At 44.5% G+C, this 11,382-nt stretch overlaps 1 protein-coding gene across 1 annotated transcript in view; it reads left to right on the forward strand.

Annotated features, from left to right (window-relative positions):
• RAB7A (RAB7A, member RAS oncogene family) overlaps positions 1–10,960 on the forward strand; it is a 28,324-nt gene extending 17,364 nt beyond the window's left edge. The window contains exons 3-6 of the mRNA XM_070738397.1: positions 6,679–6,805; positions 8,569–8,787; positions 9,093–9,221; positions 9,661–10,960. Coding sequence (XP_070594498.1) covers positions 6,679–6,805; positions 8,569–8,787; positions 9,093–9,221; positions 9,661–9,756 — 571 coding nt within the window. The 3' untranslated portion in view covers positions 9,757–10,960. The remainder of the gene's footprint in view (positions 1–6,678; positions 6,806–8,568; positions 8,788–9,092; positions 9,222–9,660) is intronic.
• Positions 10,961–11,382: the final 422 nt, after the last annotated feature.

Genomic DNA, 11,382 nt, shown 5'->3' on the forward strand with positions numbered 1-11,382 from the left:
AGCCCAATCGGGCTTTTGAATGCCTGGCAATAAGGCCAAGTGCTTATTTCAGGGTTAAAAAAATTATAAGACAGGGTCTTATTTTCGGGGAAACAAAAGTATATTAATATGTATAGTATACAAATATATTTGTATGCTAGTAAAATAGTATACAAACTATTCTATGAAATAGTAAGTCAGTTGTACTTTGATCATTAATGTGATAATGTATGATCAGATCAGTATGAAGTTCTCCATGCATCTTTGAAACAGTCTTTTTTATGATTAGTAAAAAGATACCCTACTTGAATGCTTGAATCTAATGTCATTAAGCTAGAGATTCAGATAATGTTCCCACAGTCTTGAATATCCGTGTAAAAAACATTTGAAAGTGAAATAGTCTTGAAATAAATACTCCTAATACATAATTTTGCATCATGCTTATTTATCAGAGGCATCTTATTTCAAGAGGCATCGAGGTTTCCTAATCTCATTAATATATGCATACCATCTGAGTACCAACCATTGTAATAAGGCATTATAGTTTATCAAATGGTAGGTAGTCTTCGACTTACAACCACAATTAAGACCAGAATTTCGGTTGCTCAGTGATGTGGTTAAATGATTCATGCCTGATTTTACAAACTTGTTTTGCCATGGTTGTTATGTGAATTGCCTCATTTGTTAAGTGAATCATATGGCCATTAAATTAATTGAGCTTTCCTCATTGATTTCGTTTGTTAGAAACCAGCTGGGAAAGTCATAAATGGAGATCACATGATCCCAGCATGTTGCTACTGTGTTTTCTCAAAAACAAGACAGGGCCTTATTTATTTATTTATTTATTCTATTTTTATGCCGCCCTTTTAGACTCAGGGTGGCTTACAACATGTTAGCAATAGCACTTTTTAACAGAGCCAGCATATTGCCCCCACAATCCAGGTCCTCATATTGACTTGGCCTTATTATCAGTGGGGGTGGGGGTGCAGTAGGCAGCTTATTATTTTGGGGATGCAGTAGGCAGTGATTGTGGGACTAGAAGTGCCATCACTGCCACCTTCCCTCCCTTCTCTTGGCGCAGGCTGAGTGGTTGGCCCGCCTCCACCGCCTTGTGGAGCAAGACTCTGAAGGCCTGTGCCATTACATGCACAAACTGCGGGACTTCCTTCATCATACAGCACAGCTGGGTGCTGCTTCCATTCGTGCATGCAATGGCACATGCAGGTGGGACCTGTTGGACTGCGAACCACGTGTCCTACCTGACACTCGTAGCTTTTTCACGTTCTTTAGCAGCAGAAAGCTGCTTGCGAGTTCAGAAGTCTCAAACTCATGAGTTTTCTTTCGCAATGGGCTTCTCGCCGAGGAATGTGACAAATCTACGAGTGTCAGGGTGTTTGGCTCGCAGTGGGGTGCAATTTGGGAATGGTAGGTTGGGGTGGGGTGGGCTGTGAGGTGGGACAAGGTGGGGGGGTAGGCATGAGACATGAGTCCTACATGGGATTTGTAGCTCCGTTGCGTTCCTCGGCATTATGAGCACTGATTCTCCCCTCTGACTCTCAAGCGAGGCGGGAGGCGGAGGAAACTCATGGGCTGCCTGAAGAAGCCAAGTTAACAGCAAAACGTCTAGCTGGGCTCAGCAACAGAAGCAGTCGGGCACTTCCTTATCTCTTTCAAATGTGCCCCCCTCTCTTTCTCTCTTTTGATGTGTGTGGGAGGGAAGATTGCACTTAAGACACAATACCAGGAGAAGGAATCTCTTGGATGCATGCTGAACACAAAACATCTTTCTCTCCTTTCGCTCCAGGAGTTTGCACAGGCGTGATAAGTCTCATTTCTGGCAGAGTTTGGAAGAGAAAGATGTCTTGCATGCAGCATACAGCCAAAAGGTTCCTGCCGAGAAGGGGAGGGGGGTGGAGGGAAGGAAGGAAGGCAGGTGCCCGGGAGAGCTTCTCCCCCTTCCCACTTCACTTGAGAGTCGGAGGCCGGTAGGGGTCAGTGGACACAACACCAATGAACAGGTGGCTGTTCCCGCAGGGGATTCCTACACACTGCCCTCCCCTGTATCTTCCATCTGAGGGATGTGGGGAGAACAGGTGGAGCATGAGCAGCTTCAGTGGGCGAGGAGGGGGGGCAGCAGCAGGTAGCAGAGCTGAAAGGGCAGTGACAGGGACGGGCTGGATGCGCTGGTCTGCTGCTCAAGCCCTCATCTTGTAGGCTCGTTGAACTCAACCATCTCGCCGCCTCTTTGCAGGCAGGAGCATATTTCACAATGCAGCCGGAGACAACCCAGAGGAGCCAAGCTAGTTCCACAGGGTGTGTGCACACCCACATCTCACTTGCTATCGCTCTCCCGGCTGGGAGACACTCTTTCTCCAGCGGACACTCTTTTGGCAGAGAGAGAGATAGAGCGCGCAAGCGAGGGGCAGGTATATGCACAACTGCGAGACTGGCTTGGTTCCTCCTCCAGCAGCATTTTGAAATGCACTCTTGCCTGCCAGGAGGCAGCGAGGCAGGGATCGATGCTCACCTCCTCTTCCTCACAGGCAGGAGCATGTTTCAAATTGCCGTAGGCAGAGGATCGATGAGCCAAGCTACTGCTACCATGGGGTGTGCATGCACCCGCCTCTTGCTTGCTCTTGCTCTCCCAGCCAAAAGAGCAGCTCCCAGCATGTCCCTCCCTTCCCCTGGAAGTAGTTGGGTAGTTGGGGGCCCTTATTTTCGGGGGAGGGGGGTATTTCAGCTCAGGTGCTGAAAAGGCTAATTGGTCTTATTATGGGGACACATCTTATTTTTGGGGAAACATAGTACCATCATAAATACATGCCAATTGCCAAGCACTCAAATTTTTATCACATGACTGTAGGGATGCTAAGACAGTCCTAAGTGTAAGAACCAATTGTACGTCACTTTTTTCAATGCTTTTGTAACTTTGAACAGTTACCTCTCCACATGGAAGTGACAGGAAATCTCTCAGAGCACTGCAGGAGCAGACCTCAAATCCTCTTGTCTTCTTCACTTGCAATCTTCCCTGCTGGCTTCTCTACTGACTTCTGAGGAAGCCAGCAGAGAAGATTGCAAGTGGTAACCACATGATTGTGGCTCACTTGACAACCTGCCATAAATGCAAGCTGGTTGCCACGCACCCAAAATGTAGTCACATATTCACAACGGGATGGCAGTCACAAGGAGATATGTAGTGTGAGTCTTTATGGCAACCAGAGGTGCCTTTAGAATAGAACAGAATTCTTTATTGGCCAAGTATGATTGGACACACAAGGAATTTGTCTTTGGTGCATATGCTCTCGGTGCATGTTAAAAAAAAAGACAAGGTACATTTGTCAAGAATCATAACGTACAACATTTAATCATAGTCGTAGGGTACAAATAAGCAATCAGGAGTGCAGACTATAAAACATTCCATGTCCACCATAACTTTGCAAAGTTGTTAAATGGTCGGTTGTAAGTTGGGACTACCTGAATGTGGCAAAATGCTGTTTCAGTTATAGAAAACTGTAACTGAAAGAATGCTTTGATTCCCTTTATGTTAAATCTTGCAATCAACAGATGTAGCTACAGAATTCAAATAATAAAATTCATAATTCTGTTCCGTTGAATATAATATAATTTGGTTCAACCAATGTGGGTGACATTACAACGCATCTGAAAGACCATAGACTAAGCTAGAACATAAATCAGTTTTGAATCATTGAGTGTTTATATTTAACGTGGTGTGATCAGTTACTTATTTATACTGTGTTCTAGAAATGGTAAATAGCAACATGCTGTCATAATGAATACTTAAAGCATTCTTCTGATCTGTATACAGTGGTACCTCGTCTTACAACTTACCGTATTTTTCGCTCTATAAGACGCACCTGCTGATAAGACGCACCTAGATTTTAGAGGAGGAAAATAGAAAAAAAATATTTTGAGCCAAAAAGTAGGCTAAAATATTTATTACAATAACACTGCCCTAGGGGAATTGGGAAAATATACAAACAAGCAACAACAAATAAATAGCTCTAAATATTTTAGAATCCAAAGAAAGGAGAAGGCTGCATTCTCCTCGAAGAGCGTTAGCTTTACGGGCTAATCTCCCAAATACGTTGTGGGAGGGGGAAGAGGAGGCATAATAGGTGGGGGGCTGGGCTGCTGGTGACCGAAGCCTGGATACTCTCTCGTTCAGGCTCTGCTTGACTGCGGTGGCCAAGCTTGGGAAGCGGGAAAGCCAAGAGCGCCCAGCCATGAGGAGTGCGGGAAGGGAAAGTTAATAAGGTTACCCAAAACAACTGAAGTGAGAACGGCAGCAGCTGTTGTCGCTTCCCCTTGGCTGCCGCATCTCTCCGCCGACCGGCTGCGAGCGACTGGCTGGGTTTTGGGTCTTCGAGACCTCCCCGCCTCCGCCGCATTCGGAGCCCAAGAGGGGGAAAGAGAAGAATGGAGAGAGAGCCGTGCGCCGGAGGCGGACGCCGCTGCCGCCTCAACAGCAGCCACGGGAGGGGAGTCGCTGGAGCTGCCCCCGGACTTTTCACCAAGGCCAATGCCGCCAGCCCACATGCCCGCCTCTCCCCGCGGCGGCGGCGGTAGTGCTGCCCATTTTTTTGAGGGGAAAAGACGTCGGCTAAGGGGTGCCCGGTGCTTCCCGGCGAGGAGGAGGAGGAGCTGGGCTCCGGAGGGGCGCACGGGGAAGGGCTTGAGCCGCCGCCTTCTCCTTTCCTGCTGCGTCGGTGGCTTCCCTCGCAAAAGGCTGCGCCCGGTGCCGGCTGTTTGCCCCGCGGCTCTCTCGGCTCAGCGAGGGATAAGCAGCACGCGAGGCTGCGGCGAGAAACAACAGCAGCAGGAAAGGAGAAGGAGGCGGCTAAAGCCCTTCCCCGTGCGCCCCTCCGGAGCCCAGCTCCTCCTCCTCCTCGCCGGGAAGCACCGGGCACCCCTCAGCCGACGTCTTTTCCCCTCAAAAAAATGAGGCTTTCCGCCTTACGCCCTGCCTGATCCCACACTTTCCACCCGCAAAGATCAGCCTAGAGGCTTCGCCCTTCCCGCCCGCTCCCCCAGGAAAGAAAAAGCAGCCTGGCTCCCTTTCCCCTGGCCCTTACCTTCACAGCTCAGGCAGCGCTGGACTCCCCGCAGGGGAGTTCTACTGTATATCGCCGCTCCCCCTCTGCTCCAGCGCCTCCCCCCCCTCCCTGCCTGCATCTTCGCTCCATAAGACGCGGCTGATTTTTCATCCTACTTTGGGAGGAAAAAAACTGCGTCTTATGGAGCGAAAAATACGGTAATTCATTCCGTGACGAGGTTCGTAAGAAGAAAAGTTTGTAAGATGAAACAATGTTTCCCATAGGAATACTGTAAATGTAAAAGCGAATAATGCCTGCAAGCCCTTTAGGAAAATCCAAAACATTAAGGCTTTAAAAAAAATCAGTGGGCAGACAAAGCTGAGGCGAACAGAGTGGGGGAGAGGGACAGCGAGAGGTGGCAAGACATGGCAGTCCCAACGAAGCAAGGCTAAAAGAGCCTCTCTTGAGCTCCATGAGTCTTTGCCTCCCGTTTCTGTCCACCCCACTGTGCTCATTTCCCCCACACCTTTCTCCTCTCTTGAGCTCCATGAGTCTTTGCCTCCCATTTTTGTCCCCCCCAACTGTGCTCATCTCCCCCACACCTTTCTCCTCTCTCCAGCTCCATGAGTCCCTGCCTCCCGTTTATGTCCCCTCCCCGGTGCTCATTTCCCCCATGCAGTTTGGAAGGGGGGGAGTTTGTCTCTGGGATTCAAAGCAGCGCTGGCAAAAATGAAGGGAATGCCAGCGAGGGGAGCCTCAGGGAAATCCCAGCAATGCAAGAATGGGCACTTTGGCTGGCAACGGAAGTCCGGAGGCGGGGATTCCCAGGGAAATCCCAGCGCTTTGGGGCATCCAAGCTGCAGTGGCTCGGGTTTGTAAGGTGAAAATAGTTCAGTAGAAGAGGCAAAAAAATCTTAAACACCCGAGTTCGTATCACGAAAGGTTCGTATGAAGAGGGGTTCGTAAGACGAGGCATCACTGTATTTAAAAATATCGATGTAGATTACTGGATATCTGGAGCAGAAAATTCTGCAGGTACAGGATAATGTATTCCTGATCCTAGTTCAATATCTAATTTCTAAATAAATCAATTGCAGTCTTACTGTCAGTTGAATTGAACTCAAAACATAAATATAAATAAATTGGTTGTTTTAATTGTAGAAATTAAGATACAGTACAGTAGTCGAGTTATGACAGTAACTGAGTGTGCCATTTTAATGACATTTTTGCAGTGTGAGTTAAGCAAATCCTTTGTTTACTATGGCACTGTTTTGCTGAAAACCAAAAATAAGTGCCAGTTTTTTGGCAAAGCCATCATAAAATGTGGCCATGTGGTTGTGGGATGCTGCACATGGCCATAAGTGCAGAGATACCAATTGCCCAAAGTGGATTCATATGACCAGGGGAGGAGAGGGCAAGTGTTGCAATTTTGGACCTAGGTCACAAGTCCCCTTTTTCAGGTATGTTGTAACTTTGAATGGTTGCTAAGCAGACAGTCATAAATCAAGGACTTATATATGAAAGAACAAAAAGAGATGCATGCAAACTAGCATTTTATCTGCCCAAGATTATAAACTTGGATTGAATATATTATTGAGCTTGTGCTATTGTTTTCCATGGCTTGAATTCTCTTCTGTTTGCGTAGGGTGGGAAAGACATCTCTTATGAATCAGTATGTTAACAAGAAATTCAGTAACCAATACAAAGCTACAATAGGAGCAGACTTCCTGACTAAAGAGGTGATGGTGGATGACAGATTAGTCACAATGCAGGTAAGTGTTTGCTTTTAGCATTTTCTTATATAAGATCCCATTTCTGTTTCCCATTAATCAATGTATGCCAGCTCAGCTTACATTTAAATAGCATGTTATACAGGACATTTCTTATTATTCTTTATTTCTTCAGAGTTTGCAGCAGTGCGCAAGCTCACACTGTGATTTTAAAATCTCAGCATCAGAACTTCAGAAACCCAAACTTCATAAATTTGAAATTAGGACAAACATGCTTGTATGGGACATCATCTCCCCAGCCAAATGGTCTGAGAGAGACAAGATTTTCCCAGTATATACACCTGAGAAGGGATCAGAAGGGTCACCATCCAGGGAATGGCCACCTCAGCAGTGACCACCTACTGTTCCAGCCACCCCCTGAGGTTGGATGTATCCTTGTGTCTTTTAGAAAACAATGGTAAAGACAGTCCTGTTTAGGAGAACAATGATAGCAGTCGCTTTGTTTTTAACAAGTATCCATGGATGTTTTTAGTGCCATTTTGTTGCTGTTTTTTTAATGGCAGGCTGACTATAGTCGAACTAAGCTGCAGATACAAAATAACCCGCTATAGATTAAATGGGAATTGACTTGATTTGATAAGCTGGTATCTTATGAAGATTTCGGATCTTATATAGTTCATGTTTCCTGTTATTTGATTATGATAAAAATAATGAATCAATTGTCAAATTCTGCTACTCATCTTTAATTATGGGATCTTACTATTGCTGTATCTGATGAATCATATCAGGGTAGTCTTCAGGATTTTCAGTTCAAATATTAATAGATCTCATTAGATCACACATCTGGGCCTATTCTATTCTAGAGTGGTTGCCAAGATAGCTCAGGAGACATTCTTCCACTGTGAATCCTATAGTTAAAAAAAGGTGAGGAAGGGAGAAACTAGTTTGTAACAAAGGGGTGCTGAGAGCAGCAGCGAAAGAGACCTAGTGTCAGCGTTCCAAATAGCATCTGAGAAATAAACCAAGTTGCAGTCCAATTCTCTCAATCAGAGCTTGATTTATTAACAGAACCATGTTAACTACGCCATTGTCATTCCGATTCTGAATCCTTCCCAGAATCCCACCTAGGTTAAGGTTCATCTTACATCCCCCACACCCACAAGTTCATCACGAGAGCCAGTCTGTGTGCAGGGGCTTATCAACTTCCTCTGTTCTTCAGTTGAGGCAGAACAAACGGTGGCCTTGACGTGGAGAAAGGAATCTTTGGTTGTGTCTAGTAACTTTCCCCTCTGACTACTCACTACCCCTCCCATCCCCCCTTGTGCTGTGTCAGGCTGAACTCTCTAACTCCACATGAAGACTTCGGCCTGACACCTAATTTCCCAAGTGCTATTCATCCCCAAAGGCGGAGATAAATTATCTTAGAACCACAATACTCAAAATGAGATCTGGGTTGACTTTGGCATTCCTTATTTGTGGTAATGAAGAAATTGGGCTGATCTGATTAAAACCTTACTCAGATTGGTTCTATGAATAAGAAAGAGGAGTAGATCTAAAGCCTAACTTCCTTTGCATTTCTAGAAGGAAGCTGACAGCCTCTTTGATATAGGGCCTCTTCATGTGACTGTAAACCCAATTTATTCCCCAGAGGTCTTAAGTATGCAGAAAATGTTTCGAAGGCAAGAGGCAAGAAAACAGGGCCACTATATGAAGAGAGGAGAGGAGCGCTGATCCCATATTTTAAAGCATCAGGTTTTGAACAGACAAATTACTGTTAAGTGACTGTGTTTTTCTCTTCTCTGCAGATATGGGACACAGCGGGGCAAGAACGGTTTCAGTCTTTGGGAGTGGCCTTCTACAGGGGAGCAGACTGTTGCGTGCTGGTTTTTGATGTAACGGCTCCCAACACATTTAAAACACTTGATAGCTGGCGAGACGAGTTTCTCATTCAAGCCAGTCCACGAGATCCTGAGAACTTTCCTTTCGTTGTACTGGGAAACAAGATCGACTTAGAAAATAGACAAGTAAGTGGGAAGCTACATTGGACTAGAACCAGAGCAGAAACCCCCCTCCCGTTCCTTCTCTTCTCTCCCCTGGCCCCCCCCCCAGATATTTTGCAAAATGTGATACCCAAGTGCATGAATAAAATACCTGCTTTTGAGAATATAAATGGAATAACATTGCTTTGGGAAGAAGCTTTGGGTGTGCAAAGATTTCTCAGCACTCATGAGCTCTAAGAGTTATTTGCTACTGGTAATAAACAAAGGGTTGCTGGTTAATAGGAATGTATGAACTTAACTGAGTTAAAATAACCTTCCTGTGTTACCAGGTTACCACAAAACGAGCACAGGCCTGGTGCTACAGCAAAAACAATATTCCTTATTTTGAAACCAGTGCGAAGGAAGCCATTAATGTGGAACAAGCTTTCCAGACAATTGCACGAAATGCACTTAAACAGGTGAGCCCTGCCTAGTGCCCTCTTTTGGCAGTTAATTCATATTCCCCTTATAAGATCAAACTTGCTGATGGCTGTCTATAGCCCGTAACAGATGTTGTGTCTATTAGCAGTTCTCCAATTTACTTTTCCAAATAACCAGCTTGTTTGCAATATTTTAACATCCTGTATGGGATCACCTGTGGGATCTTTGGTGTCATTAGGGTTGATTTGGTTTAAAAAAGAGCCGAATGAGCTACCTCCAGCCTCACTTAGTGTCATCCATGGCAGGAAAGGTTTGGAATTTCGTTTTTTAGGGATAGTTTGGAGGTAATGTCCATAAGAATTCCTTGGAAATGACACTAAAGTTTGCATGCCTCCTATTCCCAAAGCAGGAGCTGGTCAACTTGAAGCAAAGTAATTTTGAATTGTAGTTGGTGACGCCTGTCCTCTTTCCTGGTAGGAAACTGAAGTGGAGCTTTACAATGAATTTCCGGAACCCATCAAGCTAGACAAGAACGACCGAGCGAAAGCTTCTGCTGAGAGCTGTAGCTGCTGAGGTGGGGCTGGAGGGATTAAGCACAGTCCTTCACAAACCGATATCACACTTAGGCCTTCAACCATAAATGGCCCTTCTCTTGTCCTGGGGGAAATAAAGATACCATTTTCAGCGGCCAAAATTGCCCCCTGACCGTGAACAACTTGTAAACCCATTCATTCCTCCACACAACTTCATCAGTATCCTTGCATCCCATTACATTTTTATGGTAGCAGACCTTTCTCCTCTAGTTATTAAAAAGGAACCTCTTATACATTTGGAACTTAAGCTACATCCAGATGTCCCTTGGAAAGAAACTGTGTACAGATACACTGTAACAATTTCCCTTTGTCTTGTGTTTCCCCTGTGAAGGCGACAACTGGAAAGGCTGATTACTCATAGTTCATTACAAGCTCAGCACTCAGTCCCACTAGGTTGAGTTTTGTATGTATCTGTTAATGCTTGTTACTTTTAACTAATCAGAACTTTTTACAGTATCCACATATTATGTAATGGCTTCTTTAGGAAAAAAGAATCTTATAGTACATGTTAATATATGCAACCAATTAAATGTATAAATTAGTGTAAAATTCTTGAATTACATGTTTAAGTACTGAAACACAAAGCTGTTTAGAAAATGAACAGGACACTTATGAAATGCAGCGTGCTAGCAGCACAAGTCCAAATAGAGACAGTATTCTGTACAGTAGAAGCAAGAATTATGTAAACATTTTTATTGATTTAAGAGCCAAAAAGCTTCATCTCCTTGAGAAATATTATCTGGCTTATTTGTAGTGGAAAATTTTCAAATGCATGATTTTGCGTGCCGGACTATTGGGCTTCAGAAATTAAATACAGTTTTCAAAATGATTGCTTTGTTTCCTTTTAACCCCTTCACAGTTACTCTACAAATGTGTGTAAAAAGGAATTTTAACATGAAACGCCCAATTCTTATAAATACAGCTCCATCTGGATAGTGACAGTCACTCTTAATGGCCACGTGTCCTTTCCTCCTCCTCCTCCTCCTCCTCCTCCTAACATCCCATGTCTGGATTTCGTCTAATGAAACCCTGACCATTTTGTTCTTCCCTCTTATGCTTGCATTTGTAGTTTTCTTGAATGGAGCATTTCTATACCCCGCCCCCCCAACCTGAGGTCTACACTCTAGTATGTAGCCAGAACTCTTCTGTAAAGAACACGCCAATAAACTTACCAAGAACAAAAATTCTTGCTCCCTGTCTCTATGTTTCTCCTTATGTAAGCTAGCGCTTCAGAACCAATTTTATGGTTTTATCCAATGTTCATATTGTGGGATATTGACCTGGCAGAGAACAGTTGCTAAGTTTAGGTTTTCCATTCTGGATTTTGAGAAAGAAACTTATGTGGTAAAGGATGAAACTATATGACAGAAATGTATAGAGGCATATTCACTATTCAGTTATATTAAATTATGTTAGACAACTGGTTATTGAATGTCATTGATTCAGACCTACCCAATGTGTGCTACCAGATTTATTCCAGAAATTGATAGGTTCTGGGGAACAAATAGCAGTATCATTTGGACTTATATATCACTTCACAGTGCTTTACAGCCCTCTTTAAGCGGTTTACAGAGAGAGCATATTGCCCCCAACAATCTGGGTCCTC

The sequence above is a fragment of the Erythrolamprus reginae genome, chromosome 2 (assembly GCF_031021105.1).
Source record: "Erythrolamprus reginae isolate rEryReg1 chromosome 2, rEryReg1.hap1, whole genome shotgun sequence".
In the NCBI taxonomy this organism is placed as follows: Eukaryota; Metazoa; Chordata; class Lepidosauria; order Squamata; family Dipsadidae; genus Erythrolamprus; species Erythrolamprus reginae.